Below are 27,413 nucleotides of genomic sequence, written 5' to 3'. Positions count from 1 at the left end.
ACTTCACCTGTGAGAGCTCCCACTTACCCCCTGTTTTGGGGGGAACAACGCCACACTTTTAGAAAAGTATTTAAGGACCATGGTCATAGCAATATCGAATTTCGTGTGTGTGTGTGTGTGTGTGTGTGTGTGTGTGTGTGTGTGTGTGTGTGTGTGTGTGTGTGTGTGTGTGTGTGTGTGTGTGTGTGTGTGTGTGTGTGTGTGTGTGTGTGTGTGTGTGTGTGTGTGTGTGTGTGTGTGTGTGTGTGTGTGTGTGTGTGTGTGTGTGTGTGTGTGTGTGCGTGCGTGCGCGCGCGCGCGCGCGCGCGCGCGCTCACCACACCCGATGCAGTTAGACGGGGAAATAACAGATGACCAGAGAGGTGTGGGAGACGTGCGTGATGGTTGGCTCGCATGTCCTCGCATGCAAATCGTATGACGGTGAACCGCCGTTTGCTCAACTATACTCTTGTCAGCAGAAGCGGTGACAAATTGACGCGTCAAATATTTGAGGCTGCACCGATTTCGCTTCTTCGCTCTGGGTGAGCGAGCACGCGATCTGTACAGGAATTAACCTTTCCAGGAGTGTGAATTCTGCATGTGCAATGCTATGAGTGCCGAGCAGAAACACGGGTACGTTGAAAATAAAGAACTCGTTGGAACTTGGCGCTCGTCCGTGATAAAACTCATATACCAATACCAATATGCTTTCATCGCTTTCCCTATCTGCTCCTCAGATAAGGTCAAAGCTACATCTTGCCTAAGTAAACGTTTCCATTAAGTGTTGACGATCGAGCGAGTTGGTTTGTCGTACTTGAAGTATAGCGCATTCCGGAAAATGGTTCGTTTGGGCGCGGCGCGGCCCGTTTCTTCATTTTCCGTGATGCTTTATACCAGTTCAAAGATACCTGCCGAAGCAATCTAGTCGTTATGGTGCTTGCCTTCTGACCAACAGCTTTCGGGATCGAGTCCCGGTCGCGGAGGTCGCATTTCGGGGGAGGCGAAATGCTAGAGGCCCGTGTGCTTAGATTTAAGTGCATGTTTAAGTACCCCAGGTGGTCGAAATTTCGGAGCCCTCCCCTACGGCGTCTGTCATCATCGTATCATGGTTTTGGGATGTAAAACCTCAACAGTTATTGTTATACCAGTTCAAAGACGTTTTATCATCATCAATGTACGCCGCAATATGCGATATTTTACGGTGAGGTGTCCCCCGATGTCGACGCGTGCCCATTGCGTGTGCACGGTGCGTGATAACCACGCTCCATCAACCAGATATATGTTCCGCAGCCTTCCCGAAGAACCACAGGGAACGCACGTCAGCTATTACTGGGTGTGCTCTCAGCACACTTAAGGATTCGCGCACCGACGCCAGGATGCGTAGTGAGCCGCTGAAGATATACGTCGAAAATGCGCCGGAAAAAATATATTACCAGCGAGTGCCGCATTTGCGCTCATCAGTGCACGACAGCGCCAAGCTTAAGATCGACAGGATCGCGCAATTCGATTCACATTTGCGGCAGTTGCGCAATATGTCGCCTTAATTACTTCAAACGACCCGAAAGTCGCGGGTTCGACCCCGTTCGCGGAGGTCGTATTTCGATGGAGGCGAAATGCTATAGAGGCCCGCGTAATGTGTGATGTCAGCGCGCGTAAAGAACACTAGATGGTCTAAATTTCCGGATCCCTCCACTTAGGCGCGTCATCATATCGTAGTTTCGGGACGCAAAACCCTAACAATTATTATTATCAAATGCTTCACGGTGAGATGTCGCTAACATTACTAGCCCTGTTTCGATGAAGAACCCTCGAACAGGGAGTGTCGCTCGAGCAAACATTTCGACAAGTAGTCTGATCTTCTTCAATCCAGCAACTACCTTAGTTTAGCACTGCTTTGAATAATTTCGTGCTGAAAGCAGGGCGATAGCTGTGCGCGGAAACGTGCCAACTCTGACCCCCCCCCCCTTTCCTCTCGGCAGCTCACTAACTTCTCCCACCATTCTTTTCTTTTTTTTTTAATTTCAGTAAAGAAAAACAAGACCAAAGTACTTCCGCATATGTTCCTGACAGCAGGTAATTACTTCCACGAAAAATTTTCGGTCTGGCATTTGTTTCTGCAACACGCTCTTTTCTGATATGCCTTAAGGCGTCGTTTCAGGAGAGTAAGACATTAAACTACAAAAAAAAAGAAAGGTACAGAATCACTTCCTTGCGAAACTAAGACATCAGAGGCGCCCTGAGATAAACATTGTGTGTTGAAGTCAATTATGTTGTCACAAGCCGATGGCTGTCAGCAGGGCTCTGAAAGTTGCAGCAATGGCTTTCAGCGGGGTTCGTATTCCGAAAAGCTCTGCCTTCGGTCACGACGCAACGTCGCTGTAATCCACCGGCCTGTCGCGACGAAAATGGGGTGTCCATAAATGTTTACGCTGATAACAAAACAACGTGATTCTTAATTGGATACGGTAAATGAAACATACCACACATGCCTCTACTCATTAAGTTTTGAACCATACATAAACATTTCACACAGGTAATACGCTTCAACGTTTAAACCAGGGGCGGCGCTAGGATTTTTCTTCCGGGGGGGGGGGGGGGCACTCACGACAAGTGGGTTCCTTCAGGGGGACAGGGAGGCTGGGAACACATGCTTTGTATTTTGACTATGCTTGCTCGGGGGGGGGGGGGGGCAAAGGGGGGCTGGTGGAAATTTTTGGGGGGCTCCAGCCCCCCCAAACCCCCCACTGGCGCCGCCCCTGGTTTAAACCACCTCAACAAGTGCACTCTTCGTAACACGCAAACTGTCGAGCCGCCATTTGCAGTCGTCGTCGGCGCTTGCGTATGTGGTAAGAAAGCCGTAAAAATCTAGCCGCACAAGAGGGCGCGCTCTAGAAAACGTCGAGAATTCGCTACAAACGCGAATGCCCGCCCCATTTATTACGGTGCGAAACACGACGCGAAACAATGGGAAGTAAGAACGCGACAGGCTCGTTCAAATTTCGAAATCATACTTAAGCATCAGTTGAGAGTGTACTTGATCAACATAATGTTATGTGACACAGTGGTTCTGTCTCCCACTGTTCTGTATATCAACGTGTGTTGTGTGTGTGTCTGTCTCAGCGGAAAAAAAAAACAAAAGAAAAAAACGTTGGTGTAGGCCGTGCGACCCTGAGGTACAACGGACGTAAGACAATTAAAGGATGAATCAATTTGGAAAATTTTCCAAAGTGCATTTTACAAAAAGCTAATTTAAAAAAAGAGAAAAATTTTTACAGGCTAAGCAAGCAGAACGCCGTCGAAAGGACGTAAATGTTAAATGTAGGCTGACTGAATGTAAGAAAGTTATAAATAACAGCTATCATTTACGCGTCCCAAGTAGTTAAGGATGTATTAGTGTTAAATGATAAGGTAGTGTTTAAGGTATGTTAAGGTAGTGTTGAGTTAATTAAGGTATTGATAAACCACTAGGCGGTGTTAATGTAGTGAATTAGCGTATTTGTGTTGAGGCAGTCTTGGTGTCCCTGAAATTTAATGCGCGAAGCAAACGATGCAACAGATGAGTCCGCGCGGACGCCGCATGGTGCCCGTTCGACGGTGCACTGTTGAGGCGATCATCATATCGGGTCGCGCGCGTCGCAGGATCTTTTCTGAAAGAAAAGAAAGCAAAGACTGGCAGAAACCGCGTTGTCAGCCCGAGCCTCACGCGCGTCATCTTCAACGTTGAGCGTCGGGACTTTTATACAGGCCTTGCGACTGAGCGGCTGCCTCTCTTATCATCTTCGCAGGCGCGGCCACTCGCGTGCCATGCCCACACCTCCGCGAAATCATTCGGTCGATCGCGCGACAAATTCTGCGGGTCACTCGGGTCAGCGGTCTTTCGCCACGCGCGATGATTTCTCTCGCCACTGCTGCAACGCGCGCTCTCTGTGCAGTGGAAATGTACACGTGCTCTCAGGTCTCCGAGACCGCCGTATTGCTGTGCAGACTGCGCGGCGAGAAGCTGCGTATATATACTACAAGTAGGACCGACAATTGGGCGAGTTGGCATGGGTTCGTATTTACGAAACGTTGCCACGAAACAACACAAAAACACTGAGGAACACACGAACGGAAGCACCGAGCTCTCAACTGAAATTTTCATCGTCATCACGACCATCGCATGTCTTGGCACTGTTTTGTAAATATGAAGATATACTATAGCCGTATATGATATCTAGCCTCAGAGACGAACACAAGGTTCTCCATTAAGGGGGGCCGAGTTTCACCACAGCCTCTCCCCCCCCCCCCCCCGCCCCCCCCCCCCCCCCCCCTGAGTATGCCTGTGCGTAGCGTGATGCCCATATATTCACAAAAAATGTCGTTCTCTATACGTCTCTTCGTAAGAGAAAAAATTTCGATTGATCTTGAAGGCGGACATATAGTTCTCGAAGGCAAAAGACGACGGCAGGCAGAACTTACGAATTGAAACCTTTGCAAATTCAGCCCTCGGTACTTTTAAACTTGCAGCCACTAAGTGCAACCTCCTAGTGGAATAACATGCGATTCATGTGAAGTCACGCGAACACTCTCCGTAGCGTGTACAGTGCACACAGGGAAACGGGTGAAGGAAACTCTGAGGCTTCTCTCAGTTCAGTCGGAAGATCTTATATATCTCGAGTGGATCGCGCACTGGCCGTGCATAAGTTATCGGTCGGAAACACTCCGCCACAACGGCGCCCGGCAATCGACCATGCGGATAAGAAGAAGCAAATCTTGAGGGCTCTTTATTTTACTTTACTTTATCTTATTTTATTTTTTTTTCTTGCTTTCAGGAGGAAAGATGCGGAAACGGCCTTAGGAGAGATCCTGGGTACGTGCGAGAAGCTATGTGGTCAAACACAAACACGAGCGACATAGCAAGGGCCGCGGCTGCACGCGATATGCGCACAGGGAAAATGTTTACAACGGCTCCCGGAGGTCTTGGGCCCTGGGAGGGATGTCACTTCAGAGGAAGGACAAAAAGCAGAAAAAGAGAGAGAGAGAGAGAAAAGACAAAAATTTCAGCCAGTTGCACGCCGCGAAAGCCGTCGGACATCAAAGCTGTAAGCGCGTGAGTGTGTGTGATCGAGCATCATTATCATCATTATAATTATTTCTAGCATCGCCATCATCACCATTTTCAGCATCATCACGTCATCATAGTTTCGTGTTCTTTATTTCTTCATTCACTCCCCCCTTCAGGTGACGTGACCTGCGCCACTGCTACTACTACTACTACTACTACTACTACTACTACTACTACTACTACTACTACTACTACTACTACTACTACTAATACTACTACTGCTGCTGCTACTACTACTACTACTACTACTACTACTACTACTACTACTACTACTACTACTACTACAACTACTACTAGTGCTGCTGCTGCTGCGACGACGACTACGCAGGGCATCAGTTTCGTGCTGTAAAAACTGCAGATATTGACTGGTGTCGATTATCATTGTCATCGCGAATAGCATAATGGTGACTCGACGACTCGGCGACACTGCATCAGTGTTGTCGAAACGTGCCAGGCGCGTCTCAGCGCCTGGCACGTTGTGTGTGTGCGTGCTTGTGTGTATACGTGCGTGCGTGTGTGTGCGTGCTTGTGCGTGTGTTTGTGTGTTCGGTCCACCCAACCGAAATCCATCGTACTAGCCCAAGCAATGGTGTTCCCGTTTAAACTCAATAGATGAAGGTGTCACGTCCTCACCTCACAAGAGACGGTACGGCTAAACACAGCGTCCTATCATAATAATAACTGTGGTGATTTTGCGTCCCAAAACCGCGATATGATTATGAGAGATGCCGTAGAGGAGGACTCCAGAAGTTTTGAGCACCTGGGGTTCATTGACTTGCACCTAAATCTATGCGTATGGGCCTCAAGCATATTTCCCTCCATCTAAAATGCGGCCGCCGCGACCGGGATTAAAATTTAAACACACACACACACACACACACACACACACACACACACACACACACACACACACACACACACACACACACACACACACACACACACACACACACACACACACACACACACACACACGCACGCACGCACGCACGCACACACACACACACACACACACACACACACACACACACACACACACACACACACACACACACACACAGCATCCTTGCAGCAGTAGGGACCTCACTCCTCTTTATATGTATATATATTCAGGGACGACCAATTAATTGTATTATGGAACTCATCTAACTGAATGGTACGCCAACGCCAATCCCTAAGCAACATCTGTTAATTCAAGCAGGTCATATACACTACCATACAGATTCCTACATGTACTCAGGTTCCACGTATACTGCGGATGTCTTAACTGCCTATAATCGTAATCATCTTCCTGCACTTTACGCTGTTCAGAAATACCGGATGGATAGAGAAAAGTTATAGTCTCACTTAAGGCTTCGGCCTTCTGGAATTTTTGAAGTAGGTTTGTTCTGTCTCGCATATAGTAAACGGCGCTGCTTAAGCAGATATTTGCATATCGCGAGCAAGCCAGATGCAGACTTGAAGCGGATATCTGGATCAGCGTGCACCACCGCGCTTAGCGGCTCTAAAATTTTCATACGCGCTCAGCAGGGTACGTTTCAATGGTTGAGCAGCGGTAGCGATTCCGTTATCTTTGTGCCCCATTCTATATGCGGCACTTTGCATAAAGGTAGGTCTCGCTTTAGGCTAAAGAGGTCATTGTCGTCTTTTGTGGGGAGTAATTCCACTTTTCCCCTCAAGGAAATAACACGCACATATATACACACAAAACGAGCGCGCGCACGCCTTTGTGCGTGTGCGTGTGTACGCGACCACCCCCCCCTCCCCCCAAAAAAAACAGTAAACAGGGGGAACGAAAAGTGAACAATTCGTTACACTAGCCACCTTAAAGAATACGTCACATACAAACTGATCATCGACCTGCAGTAGTCAGCCTCATTACCGCCTAGGTGCAGCACCCTGATGACCATTTCACATCTCATTCCGGAAGACGACATATAGTTTAGACCATAGGTATTCCTTAAAAAAAAAAGAAAAAAGACAGAAAAGAAAAGAAAGAACAGAGGGACGTTTTACACATGTAGCGTAGTGTGCATGCCACAAGTTCGCGTATTTATCTGATAGGATGCGTGAGAGCGTGAAACTGCACTTGCAAATGACGCCCGCCGAAAAACAAGCACGAAAAACGCCGATAGGCGCGTGTAACTTCTGTTTGTGTTGTGTCTGCTAGGGTGTCGAATGCGTCTGCTTTCCTTTATCCTCGGTCCCCCGTCACGCTCTTACCTGGTTCGAAAATGCTTCGGAACCGCCCTTCGGTGTGAGCGTTTGCGCGAATGTTAAGGATCACGAGCGTCGTCACTATAATCATCACCAACAAAAGCAATACCATCATCACTGTCGCCGTCATCGCCGCGACCATCCCCAACATGAACGTGGACATCATTAGCATCAGGATCATCATCATAATCGTAGAAGCAACAGCTGTTTTCAGTCAGCTGATTACATATTTCGCTAGCGTATCTCCTTATCTTATCTCAGTCTCTCTAATACCCCCCCCCCCCTCTTTAACGGAGCTTCCATTCCATTGCTTATCACGCGTTATGCCATTTTCAGAAGGGGCAAAAGAATGTTGCTCGTCCGCCAGTCTACGGGTTACGCCTTTTCCGCAACTACGTTCTGCAGTTCTTGTCTTCTCAACTATACAGAATATCGGCTATACCCGCTGTATGTTGTTTGATTCATGCTGTCGCTGTTCCGGCCTCTTAAAATTTTTCTACAATTCTCGACCTACCCGTTTCGGTAGTTAGAGGCCGCCGCTTCAATGACGAGTTATGCCTAATCAAGTAGCAGGACTCCACAGACCACTCAATCCTAATAACGCAATACTATCCAGTGTAATTAGATCCGTATCGCGCGCGAGAAGCCGGCGCTATGTATACACACTTCTTCCCGCGGCGAGGGCGACGCACGTGAACAATCACGTGATGCACGTATATAGAGACATCATCACACGATACTCCTCTTGGGGCGGCTCGCATTCGCGGCTTTCTTTCGATTTCCCTGGCTTTCGTACGCGTATATAATGTCTCCGCGAAAGAGCTACTCGCCAAATGAGGACTCAAACCAATACCGGAAGCCTATAGATGCGCCTACAAGATGTTCTTCGATCTCCTTTTCGTCGACGCGTGGCCTTCCTTTTTTCCTTTGTGTATCACGTGTTTTTTCTACGGCGACGGCGGCGGTTTTGTCTGCGTGCACGTATTACATATAGCTTCGCGCGGTGCGCTTTTGTCCCACGACGTATACACCTAGCTCTTCCACGGCGAGGCACGTTTTCGCGAGCCGAGACGAACGCGTCCCGAGGGTGTTTTACTCGGTGCTGCAGGTATATGTACGCATGAGAGCGCATCGTATACAAGAACAGATGAGAGAAAGAGAGAGAGAGGCCTCGCGCTCTCAGCAGTATATAGGAGGATGGGTTACTGCGCGGCACCGGCCTCTGTGTGTGTGTGGTGTGTGAGCGTGCGTGCGTGTGCGTGCGTGCGTGTGTGTATGCCACACTGCGCGCCGCGTTTCGGTACACGCACGTGATGCCGATCGTCTGCCGCTGGGAACGGCGTCAGCCAGCAGACATAACATTTAAGCAGCGTACACCTATACAGTGCATAGTACACGTATACAGATATGCTCGTGACCTCGCTTGCATACTCGCCGCTGTGCTAGCGCTAGAGAGCAGCTTCGTTTCCCCTCATTCACCGTTGTTTTATTTTCGGTTCTATGAATTCGCCGAGGGACTGCACGGCGTCGAAGCAGACGACGCCGAAAAGAGGGGCTCCCGAAGTAGTATCTCTTTCCGTGCAATTTGTTTCGGGCCTCCTCGGATACGTTTTATTTATCGTCGAACCGATCTCGCTTGTGTTCTTGTTGTTGCCCCTGTGAGCTCAGAGAACGTGCTCCTCACTATGCGCCGTATACACTTGAAGACCGCTTTTCTGCTCACCGACTTAGCCTCGAAGTAAAACGAAATGAGAAAGCACTGTATAAAGCACGCGTTCGCCGCAGAAACAAGTGCACGAAGAGCAGACGACACGAAAGACGATAGGCTTAGCAAGCTTTCCGACGCAGCAGTCGCTAGGCCTCGCGCGTGTACGGATGTGGGTGTACGGATGTGCGTCTGTGTCCAGGAATGCAGAGAAGCTCGCATGTTGACATTGCGATGGAGAAAGGTCGCTTTTTTTTCCTTTGTTATGCGTATCGTCTGTGTGCGCCATTGGCCTCACTTGTGATGCTTGGAGCAGTACGCGAGCATGAGTATGTGTATACAAAGGTTCTGTAATGCGTAAGGGTTAGACTCAAACGGCAGCGAAATAGCGAACTTTTCTTTTTCGTAAAAGCCTGAGTTCAATGCATCTAATCTGTCGCAGATGTCTGGACAGGTAAAGGATCTACTACGCTATAGTTTTGGCTGCAGTATATGCGCAAGTATGGAAATCCATCCGTTACGGGATGGAAAATTTTTTAAAATATATATATAGATAAGTCAGAAAAAGAGCGCGGAGACGACCAAGTTAACGTCTCGGTATAGCATGTCTCAGTAACAAAATACCTACTTTCTTTGTATCTTAGCAACCGTAAAACAAGAACCAGTTCTTGAAAAACTGCACCATGATGAAAGTAAGGCTTCCAACACGAAGCCAGTCGAGGCGACTAAGCTTTGTCCTTTCTCTAAACTTTCACAACTTACAATCAAGCAACCCCACTTTAATGGACATTGACATGCAGACATAACAAGACAATACCAGACAAAACTAGACATGCAAACCTAGCATACCAACACACCGAACGACAGACAAGACAGGACGTACAGACACAACAAAGAGACAAGACCAGACATAGAGAGGCAGCGTAGACGAACAGACGAGGACAGGCATACAAGCACGACAGGTGCACAGGCAAGACGCACAGACAAAACCGACAGGCAGCCACAAGACAGAGATAGACAATACATAGAGTCGAGACAGTCGGACAAGACCATCCGGGCAAACGGATGGACAGACACAGACTGTCGGACTTCCGCAAGGTCGGGTGGACGAGCAAAAAACGGCAATTATTGTATGGTAGTTGTCCTCGGGGCGGCGTCGCCATCAACTCCTGCAACATATGCGCGAGGGCACCAGTAGCAAAGAGGCGTAGCCGAAACGTTTTTCCCAGAAAGTCAGCGTTCAGCGTAGTAAGTATATCCCTGGGTATATAGCTCTCGTCTGAACACAAACCCAGAACGATCTTCCTTTACCTTTTTTTATCGGTTTTTTTTTTTTTTCATGTAGCATTCGCGATCGATGTGTCAGTTTTATAGCGGCATCATATCTTGTTTCCGGGTTTGTGACTTTAGACCGTTCCTTAGCTTAAAGCCCTCTTCTGGCAAATGGCGTACGTGCACCCGACCTCACTCCATCAGCAGTCGCATGCGGAGAAATGAGGCGTAAACAGGCGTGTTTTTGTCCGCTGTCCTGACTTTCGGTGAATGCCCTGCCCTTATACATAAGCTCGATCCATGTGGAGTGTGTACCGACATCGCGGCGTCTCAGCGTCGCCACTACGTATATAATGTATACAACTATGTCAAATGCACGGCGAGAGAATCGCCAAACGCTTATATAGATGCGATTTTGTTTTTTTTTTCCTTTTCATTCGGTGCTTGGAGTTCCCAGCATTTTTTTTTTGTCTCCGTGATATGTCGTGTGAGCTTAATTTTGTTTAGGTTTTGTTATAAAAGGCGTCTAGGCAAAGCGCAAACATCCTAAACAGCGTGTCACAAAGTTGCCATAAAGATATCTCGCTTTGATGATTGGAATTTCTTTCTTTAACGACGTCGAGCCCGGATATATCGAACCAGAAGGGGTTCACAAAACGTTCGATGTGTAGGTAATTCGGTACGTAAAATATTTTATGTATCGAAATTTTGTCAAGGTAGTTTTAAGGCTATTCGATATGCAAATATAATTCGTTATACGTGGGATCGATGTATCCGGATTCGACTGTATTTAACGGAAGGGTGTTTTTCACACACGATTCCAATTTTCTGTTTTAATGTTCGCGTTAATTGATTTGGTTGAATAGTTTAATGATTTCTTGGTTGATCAATTGACTGACTAATTTGACTGAGTTCTTGCATTTCGCCTCCAACAAGTAAGGGATTATAGATTCAGCAAAGTACGTAAGACGTGCATTCTTTCTCCTGTTTTGCATACCTCCAAGTAAAGTGTTCATTACACCTGGAGTCACTGTCGGCTGACTTCACAAAACGACACCAACGGCAAAGAGGGAGGGGGGGGGGGCATTTATCGAGCGAGTAGCGTGTTCCGCCACCACAGATACAGCCATAAAGAGGACGCCACAGGAGCTGCGCGGCCGAATATATATTGCAACCAACCGTTTCACGGAACGCACCGTCGAGCGTGCGTGCATGCGCCGATGTATGAAAAAGAAGGGAGCATAAATCCTTCGTCTCCTTCCGCCCTCCGCCCTATACGCCACGTTTTTACAACCCGGCTGCTGTTGACTCGACTAAAATCTCGATACGTTCGTTTCGCCTCAGTCCGGTGCTTTTGAACGATCAGAAAAATAAAAAAAGCTATGGGGGTTGCGGTATACCCTCTGCGACCTTTCGGCGCTGTTCGCGAGTGCCTCATTAAACTTTCGGCTTGGCGGTGCAAGGGTTCACCTTTCTACCCCCCGTCTGCTTCGTAACTTCTTTAGAGAATTTCGTCGTTGGCTCAGGTTTGATTGCAGAGTAGAGTGACGTTTTTTTTTTATTCTTCTTTTGTTTATTATCTCTGTTACACATATCGAGTCCTCCCAATCAATCCGCTTGCTTTCACATTCGCAATCAACTCACCGCTTTCGCTGACATAATGTTGCTCATTATCAATGTTCATATGAGCATGCCTTGTTTTTTTTTTCTTTTACGTAGGGCATTTCACATGAACTGCTTGAATATGTGCTGTGTGTTTACCTTCTTTTTTCCTGTTACACACTGCGATCTATGATCTAAGGTTATGCCGCTCGCAATTACGGTATACAGTGAGAACATCAGCTTTGACGCTCCGATGCGTGCGGGCAGGGCATTCCATTTGAAATGGAGTACGACACTTGCGGCTTCATAGAGTGAGCGCACACTTTCATAAATGGTATTTTCTTATGCAACCGCAATAACAGACTCAACGACGTTCGCACATTCCCATTAGCTGAGATATGTGCAGGCGCCACTCGGCGCTGGTGGCTGTAGCATGAAGATCAATGAGTGGCTCTTAAAGCAGAGTGGTTAACCGATAGACGCGTTTCAATTCAATAGCAAACAATATTTTTCTCCCACGTGCGTCTCTGCTACTTCAATTTCTCGTTATCACCAACATTGCCCCGTCGACTTAGCGGATAATATTTATGGTATAGAACAGAACAAATAAAATTCTTGCTTCGTCATGCCCTGATAGTGAACTACTTCTCTAAAACGTATACTGAACGTCCACTCTAAGAGTCTAATGCCTGTAGTGATTGTGCATATCTCGCGACTATTTTCGCCTGTCGTCACAAAGGCGTACTCAAGCGAACCTATATCGTTGCCGTGAACCAATTAAACAGGTTAGTCCTGCGTAAACTCGTGCTGTTTCCAGTGCTTCGTGCTGTTTGTTCGTAGTGTTACTCCCATTCAGTCGGTCGTGTAAACACGCCTTTTTAAAGGTCAGCGCGGGTCAGCACTATAAAAAAGAATAAAAGACAAAAGCACTTTGGACGTAAGACACCTGCGGGGCCCGTCGCAGCCGCCAAAGGTGTATCTCTCCCCGCAGAGCCATAGCACGCGCTACGGCGAGCATGGAGGAAGGAATACTAAGGAGAGGCCCTGACGTCACACTCGTGAAGCCGCCACATCGCAAACACCCGCATCGCCTCCTAGCGAAGGCGCAGCGAAACTTTTCGCGACGTCCGTTGCGACGTTTGCAAGCGCATGCGCGCATCGCGAAACTTTGCAGCCTTTTTTTGTTTGTTTCTTTTTCGCCGTGCTAGCGGTGTAGTCGATTCACGCATGCTGCTCTTTGTGTGTGTTCTTTAGGAAAGCTACGCAATGCCCAGCTGTTGCGTATACCCTGTGCAAATCGCGTGTATACTGCGAGCAGTGCCGGGTGTCACTTTTCATTGTACGTATACGTTCGTTTCATTACTGATCACTAAGGCATGATATTTGCATGCGGAGCACTCGGATGTGCGCTCTGTTGCTTCTTACTCGTTGTGCCAACTCGGAACATACGTGAAATTTTGTTTTTGGCGTCTGACGCGCCGTACATACCATGCGCTGAAGACATCGTACGTTTTAGAGGCTGTGTCGTTCAAGCGAAAGGGCAATAAACTTTTGTTGTTATTATCGGACTACGTGATGTATGTATCGCGCGGTGTGCGCTCGCTGCGTGCTTGTGTTGTGTGCGCACTGGAATTACAAACTTTACGTGCACGATCGCGTATACAATACGGCGGTGTCTTCTTTTCGACGTGAAGTTACGTCAACTATAGGTTGGCGTTGCGCCGATCTACTGCGCTCACTCCATGTACACGAACAAAGAACCGCTAATCGGGCTAGAAGAAAGGAAAAGAAAGGCCTAACGCTCAGCAGAACGCGTAAGTCACTGCTAGGTGAGTTCGAATACGATGAGGCAGGGGCAGAATGTTTTTGATTACGGCACGTACCGGTAATTTCTGTACTGTTGCACAAAAACGCTCCTCGAAGAACTTCAGCACGCAACGCTCGGGCCTGCCGCGCACGAACAGCCTGGTAAACGTCTGCTTGCAACATTTTACGGCGTGCGAACCGCACGATACGCGCTAAGTTTACGCCGGGACTACAAATCCGAACAGAACCGAACCACCGCGGAGAGCACGCCGCGGGGCGTCTGCTGTTTTGTTTGCCCCATATCGGCTTGTTTGCCCCATAAATCTGACGTCACTTCCGCCACAGTTTTTGCAATGCATTGGGATACGATAGGGCCTCTCCTTAGTTTTTCCTTCCTCCATGACGGCGAGTGCTAATCGTACTTCGTGCATGTCCGCGGAGCCAACGGACCAAGCCAAGCCGAGCCTCTAGGGAGAACAACGAAGAAGGGCTTCTTCTGCGGGGATGCTTTCCGAGAAAGCCGCCTCCTTTTATGTCTGTCCGCTGAACGCCACCAACATCCTACATACAGCCAAACCGTCATTCCGTACATTTCGTTTACTTTCCCTCATTTTTGTTTTATTTTTTGCGTATTCCCCCGGGGCCTTCAGCGTCAGCGGGGCTTCCTGTAGTGACTGGCTCGCGCGCTGCGCCGTTCTTTGTTCTATACCAACAGGCACTTACTTACTTCCACATACCGCACCGCGATGCCCCGTCTCTACACTGGGTGTGCACGCCTGCTTTCGGCTTACCCCGCGTGGCCTCTCGAATACGTCGCGGCGCCTACCGCAAACTCGGCTCGGCTCAGCGCTGCTCTTCTCGAGGAGCAGACGATTTTTTTTTTCTTTCGAAAGCAGACGACGAGAAAGCTTGTTCCGGCGGCGCGGTTACCATTCTTCACACCTACTGTCAAGTCCGGGCCTCTTTCACTCGTTTTCTGGGCTTTCACCTTTTTTCCTTTTTTTTTTTTTTAGAGGCCTTTCCTCTTTGTTAGTATTCTCGTGTCCTCCTTGAAATTGTTCTGACGGAAAGTGTTTGTAGAAGCCGCGAGAGGATCGAAACAAACGCCAGGTAGGTTAAAAAAGAACAATAAATAAACGACACAGAAAAAGGACAGAACAGGGAGGGACAGCTCGATGCCGTTTAACGCCGCCGCTGCCGACACGCTGCGCTTGGTCCCCACCCCTCAATGCTGGCTTCCCTTTTCTTCTCACCTTTCCTAGCTTTCTTTCTTTCTTTTCTTACCATTGTCGTTCTCTTTTTCTCTCTGAAGCCGGGAAAAGCGACAAGCCTACTGTTCTTAGGCAAAGAAAGAACGATGCGTAGTCCACTTTGTCGTCTTAGAAACGTTGCAGCTCACACAGACGGGGACGTCCGTGTGCGCTGCAACGTTTCTAAGATGCAATACCAGCTAGTCCTCCAAGCCATCCTCGTGAACTCCACTTTGTCGTGTTGTGAGAATCGAAACCTTATACCCTAAGACATCTCTCGTTCTTTATCATTCTTGCTGTGTCCCAGGTCTCAAGATACAGCAGTTGCAGAGGCGTCACTTATGGGTGTGTCAAACGAACCCCCCCCCCCCCCGTTTTTTTTTTCCCGCACACATCCAACAGAGACGCCCTAGCATCCACCAGCGGCTGCATTTTGTCCTAGACATACAGTATAATGCTGTTATGAACTTTTCACAAACATCCAAATTTTGATCGCTACAAAGACAGGTTTATTTTGAGTATCACAGTGCAGGGTCAGTCCGCCTTGACTACAAGCGCACACGCACATACAAACAGACTCACGAACATGCATAAAAAGGGAGCGCCCCCCTACCCACATATATACACACTCCGGAAAAGCTGTCTGGCTACACCGCTGCTACCGAAATCACTCACGTGCCAATCAACTTGCCGTTTGCGCGCTCTCACGATGTGTCTCGCGGTACTGCGTGCATTGCACACACCTATTTCCCACACACCTCGTTTGCCGCGGGGATACAGTGCTAAATCTTACGCAGAACAGGTCGCATACCCGAATGCGACGGCCGCATTCCGATCGGGGACGCAATGCATACACGGTCTCGTGTAGCGTGCTGTAAGGGTGAGCGTGAACCAGCGCCAGGTGGGTCAAAATTAATCCGAAGCCCATCTCCGCCACAGCCGACGCCTCTCACAACCCACTGCGTCGCATGCGTGAAGCTCCGCGCTGCAAACGACGACAGAATTGAAAAAAGAGCGGACAGAGAGGATCGAGAAGCTCTGGTTTTGCGTCGTTCTTTTCGTGCCGCATATAGCTTCCCACTGTGATGGAAAGAATGCGAGCATTCCGACAAAACCACCTCTCTGTCATCCCTCCCCGTTTTGCTTTCGGCGACTTAGCAGTACCCGCGATCAATCAAACAGCCCATTTCAGCCGAAAGGCCGCGGCACCGAAGCGGCTACTGCAGATCGCTATCGCGGTACGTAAATGTTTCGATAAGCATCGTATAGCAGAGGCATATAGCCAGAAATTTTTTTCAGTGTGGAGGGGATCACCCAACTTTCATGTATGTTCGTGCGTGTGTTTGTATGTGCGTGTATATACCTTCAGATGACATGCTATAGACGGTTGTAGAGAGAGAGAAGAGAGATGCAAATCAAAGTAAGGCAGGGAGGTTAGGCATAATTGACGCACGTGTAGAATAAAAAGAAATTCGCGGGGGTTTGAAACCCCCATCCTGTCTACGCCAATGTCGTATAGAAGAGCAGCACTGCACTTTACCAAATTTACTGTTGTTATGTCAATTAGCGTTATTTCCAGCATATTCGGTGTTCGTGTGGTTGTATTTTGTGTGAACTATGCTGCTTGCGCGACTGGGCTGTATTTTGCGTTGTTTTTTGTGGCGATATAAGAATTGACTTCTTGCTCATATGGTATCGTTTTTTTTTTTTTTATGGCTTGTCTGACTTAAGAGAACTGTCCTTAGGTAATTTTTTTTCATTGCTGTGATTTTTACTGATTCTAGCATCTGTGCAATGGAGTAGCCGGCGCTATATAAAAGCGCCAACATGTCCTAAACAAGATATAATTAAAAAGAAATGGACAGCAGCACGCATAAGTAGGCTTCACGTAAACCTCTGCTGATGTCATGGGTTGAATTCTCGGTCGCAGCAGTGAAATTATCGCGTAGGCTGGTGATATAAAAGCCCGTGTATTGAGGACTTGGTACAGGACAGTTTATTTATTTATTTATTTATTTATTTATTTATTTATTTATTTATTTATTTATTTATTTATTTATTTATTTATTTATTTTCATTTCAAAGGATGTAAGAATGGGCTTGCTGGCGGTAATACATGGCGTAACTTGCAGCGAGCTAAGGACACGGACGAAGAAAGTGACAAGTGCATGCTTTTTTTGTTTTGTTTTTCTTGGAAAGGCGCGACCGATATCAATGGAGGACGGGGCACCGTTGTCTCCTTGGTGTCAGCCTACGAGGAGTGACGGTGCTCTCAGTTCCAGACCCTGCGATGATGCGCTGTACTGACGGTGTAATATTGAGTATACATATGACACCGTGGCCCTACTGCTTGGCGACATACGCTTTCTCGGTATACCAGCTTGGCCGCCGTAAACGCAAGGAAGGGGTTTTCCTTTGGTCGCGTTACAACCTGAGCGTCACGGCAGCGATTGCGTTCTACGTCGTGTCCCGTTTCCCGTATTGCACGAAATCGTGCAACTTGCGGCACGAGAGATCAGGTGAGCGAAGCGCGGCTTCTTTTGCACTGGATATATATGTACGCGCACGGTGAGGCCGATGGCTTTTCATTATGGTGTTTTAGCAGTGCTGTTTTACCGAGCGGTAAGTGGTAACACCGTACCGTCGTGGTCGGCACGTAGCATTTTTAAACGTTTTAGCCGCGCGAACAGCTCATTGTGTAAGGTGTAACGACATGAGATGATCAAAGTGAGCTAATGGAGGTCTTGCAGACTAAAGAAGAAGCGTGCCAAACACGACTGTGTGGTATTACCGTAATTTCCGTGCGGTAAACTGTTGCTGCTAAATCACCCAAATAAGTTCCGCGAACTAACCGAGTCTGAAGTGTCTATGCTAGCGTGAACCCATAGATAGCATACTACAGATATTTTTATACCGAGCGAGAGCGAGAGAGATACAAATAAGGAAAGGGAGTTTAACCTGAATTGAAACATCTGGTTTGCTACCTACACTAAACGGAAGAGGAAGTAGAAAGAAAGATGGAAAGAAGAGCGAACAGGAAAAGCTGTCATGAAAAAGAAAGGGGGGAAAAGAAAGCGAAAGATTGAGGAACGGGAGTATTGTAACCTCTCTAATATAGGCCACTGCAAAGTAAGAAACTCAATAAAGCCAGTTGCACGAATGTATAATGGATCTCTGCGTGTATATAAGGATCACGCGTGATCCAAGCGTGCGTGCGCAGAAAGTAAATACCCTTCTCGCGACTCGCGTATGCACATTAAACCTATAGGCTCTTGCCTTCCGCAGCTTTCTTCGCTCAATAGCGCTGTTAATAAATGCAGGTCACAAAAAAACACCGCAGGGTCATATTGTTCGCACTGAGCGCTTCAGCAACCACCGCATTAACGTAATACACGGACACAGTTGACGCACTTAAGCGAAACATGGCTGTGACATCCCGCGGGTCTTGGAAAGACTCGATCGCGTAATGAAAAGAAGGTGCAACGTAGTGTATATTCGTTATATCATCATCGTCTTAACCAGCCTGACTACTCCCACTGCAGGGCTTAGGCCTCACGCATGTCTCGCCGATTAACTCGGTCGTGTACTTGCATGCTTCCACGTTATCCCCGCAAACTTCTTAATCTCATCTGCCCACGTAACCTTTTTGCCTTCCCCTCGCGCGCTTGCCTTCTCTTCGAATCCACTCGGTTACTCTTAATGACCAGCGGTTATCTTGCCTACGCGCTGCATGCCTCGCCCATTTGCCATTTCTTCTTCTTGATTTCGACTAAGATGTCCTTAACACTCCTTTGTTCCCTGGCCCTCTTTCGTTGCATTCGTTCAATATGTACGCACAAATATTTGCGTATATGTGTGAAACTACCAGTGTTTCGGACATGCGGCAGCGCGTAGTGAACTTAACTTACGTATCCTCGTGTTTGCCTGCGCGAAGCATCACACGCAACTAAATCTCTCTACGCGTAATATGAGCGAAGAATAAGCGAAAACAAAAAAGCGATTCCGGGGGAAATGCGGTGGTGCTCAGAGTATTATATAGCTTAATCCGTGGGTCTTCTACGGCTTATGTTCAGCGCAACACAGGCGCAACGCTGACGCACTTAAGCGCTTGGAATATGAGGTGCGCATCTGCTGCCTTTTATGGCTTCCTCAGACCCGATGGAAGTTGTATACATAGAGAATAACTGCTTCTGTTGTTGCTACTGATAGGTGCGGTGATAACGTGAAAGATATTTTTTTTAATACTTTAGTGGGATACGAGGACCAAAACCTCTATGCTCGCTAAGGTCCATCTCCTAACGTTTGATATTTCAAGACTCGTATCAGGTAGAGAAAACAATAGGTGAAGTTGCGACGTCGTGTGTAGTGTGTGTGTGTGTGTGGTGGGGAAAGGGGGGGGGGGGTGATTTGCGCTGCATCCTGCATTTTCATGTCCACATTTCACTGTATGCAGAACACACTTCGTCGTTTCTTTTCAAAATAATGATGATGACGATTTCGCTGATTTTACATGCAAAAAAAAATCACAGTATATCCACGGAGTGAATGATGATGAGTGGGCGAAGCTGCGGAGGTTCATCGGTAAACCGTGAATCTTCCGTGAATTCTGCCCAGTACATCATCACCGACGTGAGATCGGGCGCGTTTATACTAAAGGTTCGATGAGTTATGACGACTTGCAGCTCACTTTAATTTTACATGTACGCTGTGAATTTTCATTGTTTAGAAAACCATTGCTTTAGAAAAATCTGGCGTCTTTCGTTAAGCAGCTGGCGTCTTTTCGTTTTGCTTTAGAAACATCTGGCGTTCTTTCGTTTTGCTTTTATAAAACATCTCGCGTCTTTCATTGGTTTATTTCATCAATCAACGGCGGTTTGAACAAAATTTTTATTGTTTAATCACGCACAGGAGAAATCTCACCAGGCACTACCTTGGAGGTAAACAATGGCTGCTAATGGGAATGAGAGACAGAAGAAGTCGGCTTTTAGCTAACACTAACACTTCTACTTTTACTAACGTTTCCTACTGGAACATGCCAATGGCTGCTAATGGGGAATGAGAGACAGAAGAATTCGGCTTTTAGTTAACGCGCACGCTGCGAATATTTTATTGTTCAACAACGCACAGGAAAAATCTCCCACCGGCACCACCTTGGAGGTCAAAGCGTAAGACTTGTTACGGACTACGACTACGACTACTACTGCTACTACGACGACGACGACTACGAGGGACGAACGGGTGCCGCCTTAAGGAGCTTCGCCCCTAAAAAACACGATATGATCGTTAGGCGCGCCGTGGTGGTGCATTCCGGATTAATTTCGACGACCGGCGGGACACAAAGGACCATGTCAAATTGGCATCAGTTTTCTCGAGGAAAGTGCGCCGAGATTATAAGTAAATCACTTGCATGCAGCTCCTCATGCACCCCTTTCATGTTCCATATGAGTATTTCGCGCAATCACCGGCTAACAAACCTTTAAAGATAGTTAAATCGAATGTATAATATAATGTACGAGAGATCTAAGGAATATTGCATACCGGGTGCAGCAAACTGATTGCTGTGCCACTCGTATACCCTGTAATGGACGTGACTCGCACAGGTCGGCAAAAAAAAAAAAAAAAAAAAGAAACGTGGAGCTCATTCGGACTCAGACTCACCAAAATTTACCTCAACCGGATTCACTCAGACTCAGACTCACGGCTCGATCTGAGTCTCAGTGAGTCTGAGTGAGTCTGACTGAGTCGACTCATGAGTGAGTTTGCCGACCTATGTCACGTGAGATTCGCGTTCCATTCGCGTTCCATTCAGGAACAGGCCTGAAAGACGTTAAAGAGTAACAAAACCATGTTGGACCGAGTTTCATGGTTCTTTGCACACACGTCGGTGAATCGCATTCAGCGCCATGCCGCATGCGAAAGAAACATAGTGTGGCGAGCTTGGGAGCTCAACTACCATTTGTTAAACGTGCCGTAAACTGTACCGCGGCTTTTCACCGCGCATGCTACCATATCATTATACTGCGCGCAAAAAAGGGGCCCACTCATTCTTCATTTTAACTATTCGTGTCTGGATGGCAATGCAAGTCTGTATAATCAGCAACCTGAAGTTTTCCCAACAATGTATACATAAAGAAGAATATGCGGGCTACAACTTTTTTGCTCACTTCGAGCAATTTCTATTCATCTCGTTGTATACACGACCACCCCGTCTCACATCCGTCGCCTTCGTCGTACATAACAAACTTCCTCTATTATACACTGTCGCGTCGGTGTATACATCACTCTATTCACGCCATGTTCTGCGTCCTTTTTTGTTTTTTTGTTTTCTTTTCCCTGTCACGCTTTCCCTGCGCTACATCAGACGGAAGATTGAGAGATTCTGAACGCGTCGACGTCTCCAAAAACTTTCGCTATAAGTTGCGTTGAGACCCCGGACAGTAAGTGAACAAATAGAGAAGAGAAAAAAAAAAAGAAAACATGGGGAGATGTTCAGCCTTAAGTACAGAAAGTGTCGCGCGTTGCCGAGGGATGGAACAAAGTATAGTGCGACATCCAGACAGGCAGGAAAGCAAAATACTTAAAAGGGAAAAACAAGCACAGCTCGTGAAGTGGTTGCGTCCCTCCACTCCACCTAACTGTTTTTTTTTCTTTTTTTTTATTTCCACGCGAGCGAAATTCCGGTGGAAGAACAAACAATGCCGGATCCCTTCGCGCACTCCCGGTGTTGTCTGCCGCATACAACACCAGCAAGCAAGCGAGCGGTAGCCGCGGCGCTGATGCGGACGAAGCTACTTCGACGCCGGCGCCGCGGCCAAGCGACAAGAAAGAAGAGGAGAAGGAGTCTGAGAAGGAGTTCGCGAAGCAGAAGCAGCATCCATAAAGATGCCAAGGGCCCCGTCATGGAAATCCCGGCGCGGGACCTTTTCACGAGTCCGGCCCGGCGCGCCGCTCGCTCAACTGCGCTCCGGCTCTGATGCGGAGACGATGTCACCGCACGAGGCTCTACAGACTTGGAAGGAAAGGAAAATGGATGAGAAGGCGATGAGAGAGAGTGAACGATACAGGAGTGAAAGCAGCACAGTATAGCAGCGCGCTGTAGTTGTGAGTTTGGAAGAAGCTGTGAGGACAGCAGCAGCAGCAGCAGCAAAACCGCCGGGCCGACGACTACGCAGGGGTCCCAGGACGCGATCAATCGATGCCGGGGAAAGCATTTACGCGCTCTGCCGAGGAGACCACGAGTGCTGTTTGCATTCGCTGCTCGTTTCTCTCGGGTCTTACGGAAAGGGAGTATCTCGCGAAGGAGTGAAAAGGGAGTTCTGAAGAGAAAGAAAGCCGGGAAGATGTGACGGGCGGTGTTCATCTTTTCGTTTATGCATCGGGAATGCGTCTCCCTTTTCCCCCAAACCCGTCGCGTCTGGTGAATCGGGGAAAGACCGCACAAGAAACTGGCCCGTCGTCGCCGCAAGACTAATCGATGACGATGCACCCCGGAGACGGAAATCAAAAAGAAAGGTTCTAACTGTATGTGGCTGCTTCCTGTCTGCAAAGTCCCTTGCGATGACCTTTCGTCCTCGGGGACTGTAGGATGAGTTGCGCGTTAACTTTCGGTTTTTATTTTTTTGCATTCATTTACCACCGCATCTTTTGGTGCAGCAATTACCGAGAAGTGTAAAGCGGGTCGAAACAAGATGCACTGCAGTTCTTTGCGCGCTCGCACTCACCGCGACCGTTGCCCACAGCGCCGGTGTCCGGTGGCGGTGCCGACCCATCCGGGACATGTTCCGAAACATCAGCGTCCTTCAGGGCGCTCACGCTCTCGCCACGAGAAAGCGGCCGGTCCACCGGGCCTTTTCCTCGCACTTTTCCGCAAGAACACCACACTACATCGCAACGCAATGCTCTCTCTTTTCTAGCGGCCAGCTGCCGAGCTACAGAATGGTCACTTGCGGGGGAGGGTCTCACAAAACGGAAGCACCAATTCGGACGCCGCGCACTTTCACCCGATGAACTGGAACACTCGGTGCAGCTCGAGCGACAGTCGCTGGTCTCCTCTGCACGCTCGCTGGTCCGGGACGGTGCGACGAACGGGACAGAAGAAGCTCTCGGTGGAGGGGCTCCAACCGATGAAGAGGGCAGGAGAAGCGCGCGGAGCGGGAGAGATTTCTTTCGGCGGCGGCTGCGTTCAGCGTGCGGCGTCGACCACCTGACACTGGGACGGGCTGGCGGCGAACAGAGGAGCGCTCTGCCACGGGACGGGAGTTTTGCGTCGGCGAAGAGGAGAGCGAGGCGGCGCGTGGAGCCTCTTCTTCGCCGGGGGCACCCGCAGAGGCGCTTCCCCACACCCCCGCGCTCCACACCCCCGCCACCTCCGTCCTCCGACGCCGCCAACCCGGCGCGAGCGTTCGACTACGTTCGACCCGTGCGTGGCGGCGTCGTTCGTCACGTGACTCGTTCAAACGGCGCGCGGGAAGGAGCGTTGCGGCGGCCGGCGTCAACGCTGACGCGTGGGCGTCATCGATAGAAGAGCGCTGACGCTCGAAACCGGAAGTGACCCGATAGATAGTTCGCGAGGGGGCTAACTCGTTAATTCTGTAGCGAAGAGGAAGACATCATCTCTCGCGCTATCTCGTGGGCCTGTCTCTACCACGCATTGCTCGTGAACGCCGCTCGTGCTCGGGGTCCGTGAATTGAGCCGTTGGTTGAGCTACTGGTCGACACTTACGCCAGCGTGCAATAAATGCTTTTACAATTCATTTAGCAGGGCTAGTTAGTAACAAAACGGGGCGGACATCAAGTCAGTGCTAGTTAGCACTGACTTGATGAATCCATAATACTAGCGTACACACTACAGACTCCAGAACGACTCAGGACAACCGCAAAGCAGTAGTTGTCCTTTGTCGTACAGGGTAGTCTGAAGTGTGTGTTCGCTAGTGTTATGGGTCCGCAAGAAGGAACTTCCTTGCGAAATAAGAAACTATATTACGAATAGCAGTGTTCGCGTGAATGCCTTGCTTAATCTATCTGTGCGAGCATAGCGAGTGATAATCAGCATTTCTTGCCTTTAGGAAGCAAAGCGCCTCTCTCTGTATTGCTGCTGTCCCTCTTCACACACGTGTATGTCAGCAGAAATCACTATGGTGTCGATGGTTCGGGTGTAAATTAATTTTAGTGCTTACACGTTATTACTTGGCTTTAAAGAACACATAACTTGTAACAGACGCTGGTTGTGGCACAGGACTTCAAATTTATTCTCACTACTTCGGATTCTCAAAGCGATGCCAATTGCTCGATACTGGCGTATTCTTTCTGTCTTATTCCAGCGCCATCAAATTAGTTCCACAGCTGTTGCATTTCCTCTATCTCTCTTTCGTTAGACGATGGATAAGTTCTGTTTATTACTCAAAGCATTAGCTATAAGAAAAACACTTTCCGTCTCTCTTTCCATTCTGTCTTCTTTAACCCGTACAACTTGTAGATCAAAAGTTTGCTACACTAGCTCACACAGATCCACAGCTTGGCTTGTGGAGTGGTTTTTTAAAATATGCTACACAGTCGCTCCACCACGGTACACGCGCTTTTCTTTCCCTTTCATTTTTATTTATTTATTTATTTATTTATTTATTTATTTATTTATTTATTTATTTATTTATTTATTTATTGACTGGAAGGCTCATGTTCGTCATTAACTTAGTTGGAATCGATGTCAAAGTTTCGTGGAGGGTAAAATTATGCCTCGCACCTTCACCATAGAAGCGTTGAGGCTTTCAAATTCCAGTTACAACTGTCAATAATTGAATAGCGGCGCACGCAAAACGCTACTCGAAAAGGGACAAGGAAGCGTGACGAATTCAAGATATGCCAAAGTTAACTTGAATATAACAGTGAGAGATAAGAAATGTGAATGACGATACTGAAGGAAAACATATAAGAGCCGGCGTGGTCGCGCAGTGGCTGTGCACTGTGAGCTCGAAGTCGCGGTTTTGATTGTAGCGGTAATGCAAAAAGAAAGAAAGAAAGAAAGAAAGAAAGAAAGAAAGAAAGAAAGAAAGAAAGAAAGAAAGAAAGAAAGAAAGAAGACTTGACAATTAGCGTCGTACAAATTACATATGATTTTTGATTGCCTATCTGCTTATCATTACTGATATACTACCACCACTGCTACTACGGTAAAGACGGTAACTGCTCGCCACTGTTATCGCACGCACTATTGAACGCATTACACTCCTCCCTTTTTCTTCGCGTATACCGGGCAATCGTTGATCCCGCATTTTGGCTCCCTTACTAATGACAGTACCGTTATACACCGACTTCCTCGGACGAGCTGTACGCGCTCAGTACACAGGACGCCGGCATTAGGAGAAGCGGGGAACGAGTCGCCCCCAAAGTTATCCTCGCGCCATCTGTAGGACGATCCGTACAACTGGCGAGTACAAGACAGATCGCGGCCAGGATAGGCGCCGCTGGCACGGTCGATAAGGCGGCGATGCTGGTCGCACCAAGATTGGCCGTCTCGTCGTATCGAGACGCCACAACGCAGACGCCGCCGGGCACCGCGTGGCCGGAGTCGCCGGACCACGCATCGTCTTCGTCCTCCTTTCAATACGAAGGGGTGAGGCAGTTTTTTTTTTTCTTGAGGAAGAAAAAGAAAGAAGTCTCTTCCTGGCTGCTTCCCTGTCTGGTGGGGATCGATAGCTCGTTTGGCGATTGCTGACGGCCGACGGTGATTGGCTGTCACCGGCGCCCAATGTTGTGTGACAAACGATACGGGTGATCAGCGGCCGCAGGAAGTCGCGCGATTATGCCGACGAGCCGTGCCCCCCCCCCCCTCCTCCCCCTTGTGCCACCGCCAGGCACGTGTCCCATACCGGGAATGTCTCGTCAGCGGCTGCTTCGCTCGTTGTCTCGTTTCGCTCGGCCTGGTGAAAAGAACAGGGAGCTCAGACGGACAGACACGCGGAAAATCAGAGAAACTGCCAGCTAGCGGCGCACGCTCTTTGTTTAATGAATGTCTTCCCGAAATGAGGTCCTTCGTCCCCCTTCCGGGAAAGACCAACGCTCTCGTAACTGTCGTCTCGGCATGGGTGCGCGTCATCCGGACGTATATGAGATGGACGAGCGTGGATGACTACATCCAGACTAAAAAAATTTTCTTCTCTCCGTCTCTGTCCGTCCCTTTCCGGTGCCCTTATTCGCTCTTCCGTAAGATTCATCTTGCGTAGGTCAGCTGATGCTGCCCCACAGGAAGATCACAAAAAGGTGAAAAAAAAATAAAATGATTTTTCTTTCTTTTAGTCCAGAGCAGACTACCGCAGAAACTACGGTAGCTGAGTAATATAGGAACAGCGAAAGCAGTTAAAAAATTCAGAAACCTTCCACTGCTGGGGAAATGGAAGCCAGCGGCTGCGGCTGCACGTTCTGTGGCAATGGCTTCAACCAACTCCTGGCAGTCCAGAGGGCCCGGGACATCGCCGAGAGGCTCCAGCTTCCGGCACTTTCCTGTGTGGAGCCACCTGGCTGAGCTAGCGGGACCTCCAGTCGCGTTCAGCTTCTGCCACTTTTGGACCACAATAAAGTTCTCACTCACTCACTCACTCACTCACTCACTCACTCACTCACTCACTCACTCACTCACTCACTCACTCACTCACTCACTCACTCACTCACTCGCTCGCTCGCTCACTCACTCACTCACTCACTCACTCACTCACTCACTCACTCACTCACTCACTCACTCACTCACTCACTCACTCACTCACTCACTCACTTCACTCACTCACTCACTCACTCACTCACTCACTCACTCACTCACTCACTCACTCACTCACTCACTCACTCACTCACTCACTCACTCGTTTCCGCACCCGTTCGCGCTTCTGTGCGCGTTGGCGCTCCTTCAGTTCCCACTCTTCTTCCTCCGAGCGAAGCACACGCGTCCGTCCCATAGCGAGTCCAAAGGGCAACTGCTCTTGACATCGCTAGCGCGTACTCTACGTCATGAGACAGAGGGGCACACCGATTGGTGTGAATTGCCGCCGCCGAGTATCGCGACAGATGAAAGAGGCGAGGGGGCGCCGAAAGTTGTTCGACGCGTCGTGTAGTCCGCGTACACGATCCGCCAGAATCTATTGCCATCTGCAGGTCTCGCCATAAAAACTGCTTTGCAAGCGTTTAAATGTGTATTCACGCGTCCATGGTGTGGTTATATATAAAGTGACCCACTAGAACTGTCCAAGCGTTTCTTATTCGTTTGGAAGTCTGTTTTGGAAATTATCGGTCGTATGCTTTATCTGGCGGTGCAACCTAGATCACTCACTCGATTTCTTTGCCGTCGACGCAGCCACTTCTCCTAACGACGCCATGCTGTTTTCTCGCACACGTCACTGTGAGAAGCGCAACGATCATCCACTAGAAGCTCATCTGTTTGCGATGGGTTAAATAGTGATAAAATATTTATAAAGCCAACTTCACTCTTGCGCGC

At 48.5% G+C, this 27,413-nt stretch overlaps 1 protein-coding gene across 1 annotated transcript in view; it reads right to left on the bottom strand.

Annotated features, from left to right (window-relative positions):
• Positions 1–22,878, bottom strand: part of LOC119387578 (ADAMTS-like protein 1) — a 251,341-nt gene extending 228,463 nt beyond the window's left edge. The window contains exon 1 of the mRNA XM_049413560.1: positions 22,657–22,878. Coding sequence (XP_049269517.1) covers positions 22,657–22,725 — 69 coding nt within the window. The 5' untranslated portion in view covers positions 22,726–22,878. The remainder of the gene's footprint in view (positions 1–22,656) is intronic.
• Positions 22,879–27,413: the final 4,535 nt, after the last annotated feature.

The sequence above is a fragment of the Rhipicephalus sanguineus genome, chromosome 3 (genome assembly GCF_013339695.2).
Source record: "Rhipicephalus sanguineus isolate Rsan-2018 chromosome 3, BIME_Rsan_1.4, whole genome shotgun sequence".
Taxonomy (NCBI): domain Eukaryota; kingdom Metazoa; phylum Arthropoda; class Arachnida; order Ixodida; family Ixodidae; genus Rhipicephalus; species Rhipicephalus sanguineus.
Note: the sequence above shows the minus strand (reverse complement) of the source record. Positions and strands in the feature narration are given on the sequence as shown.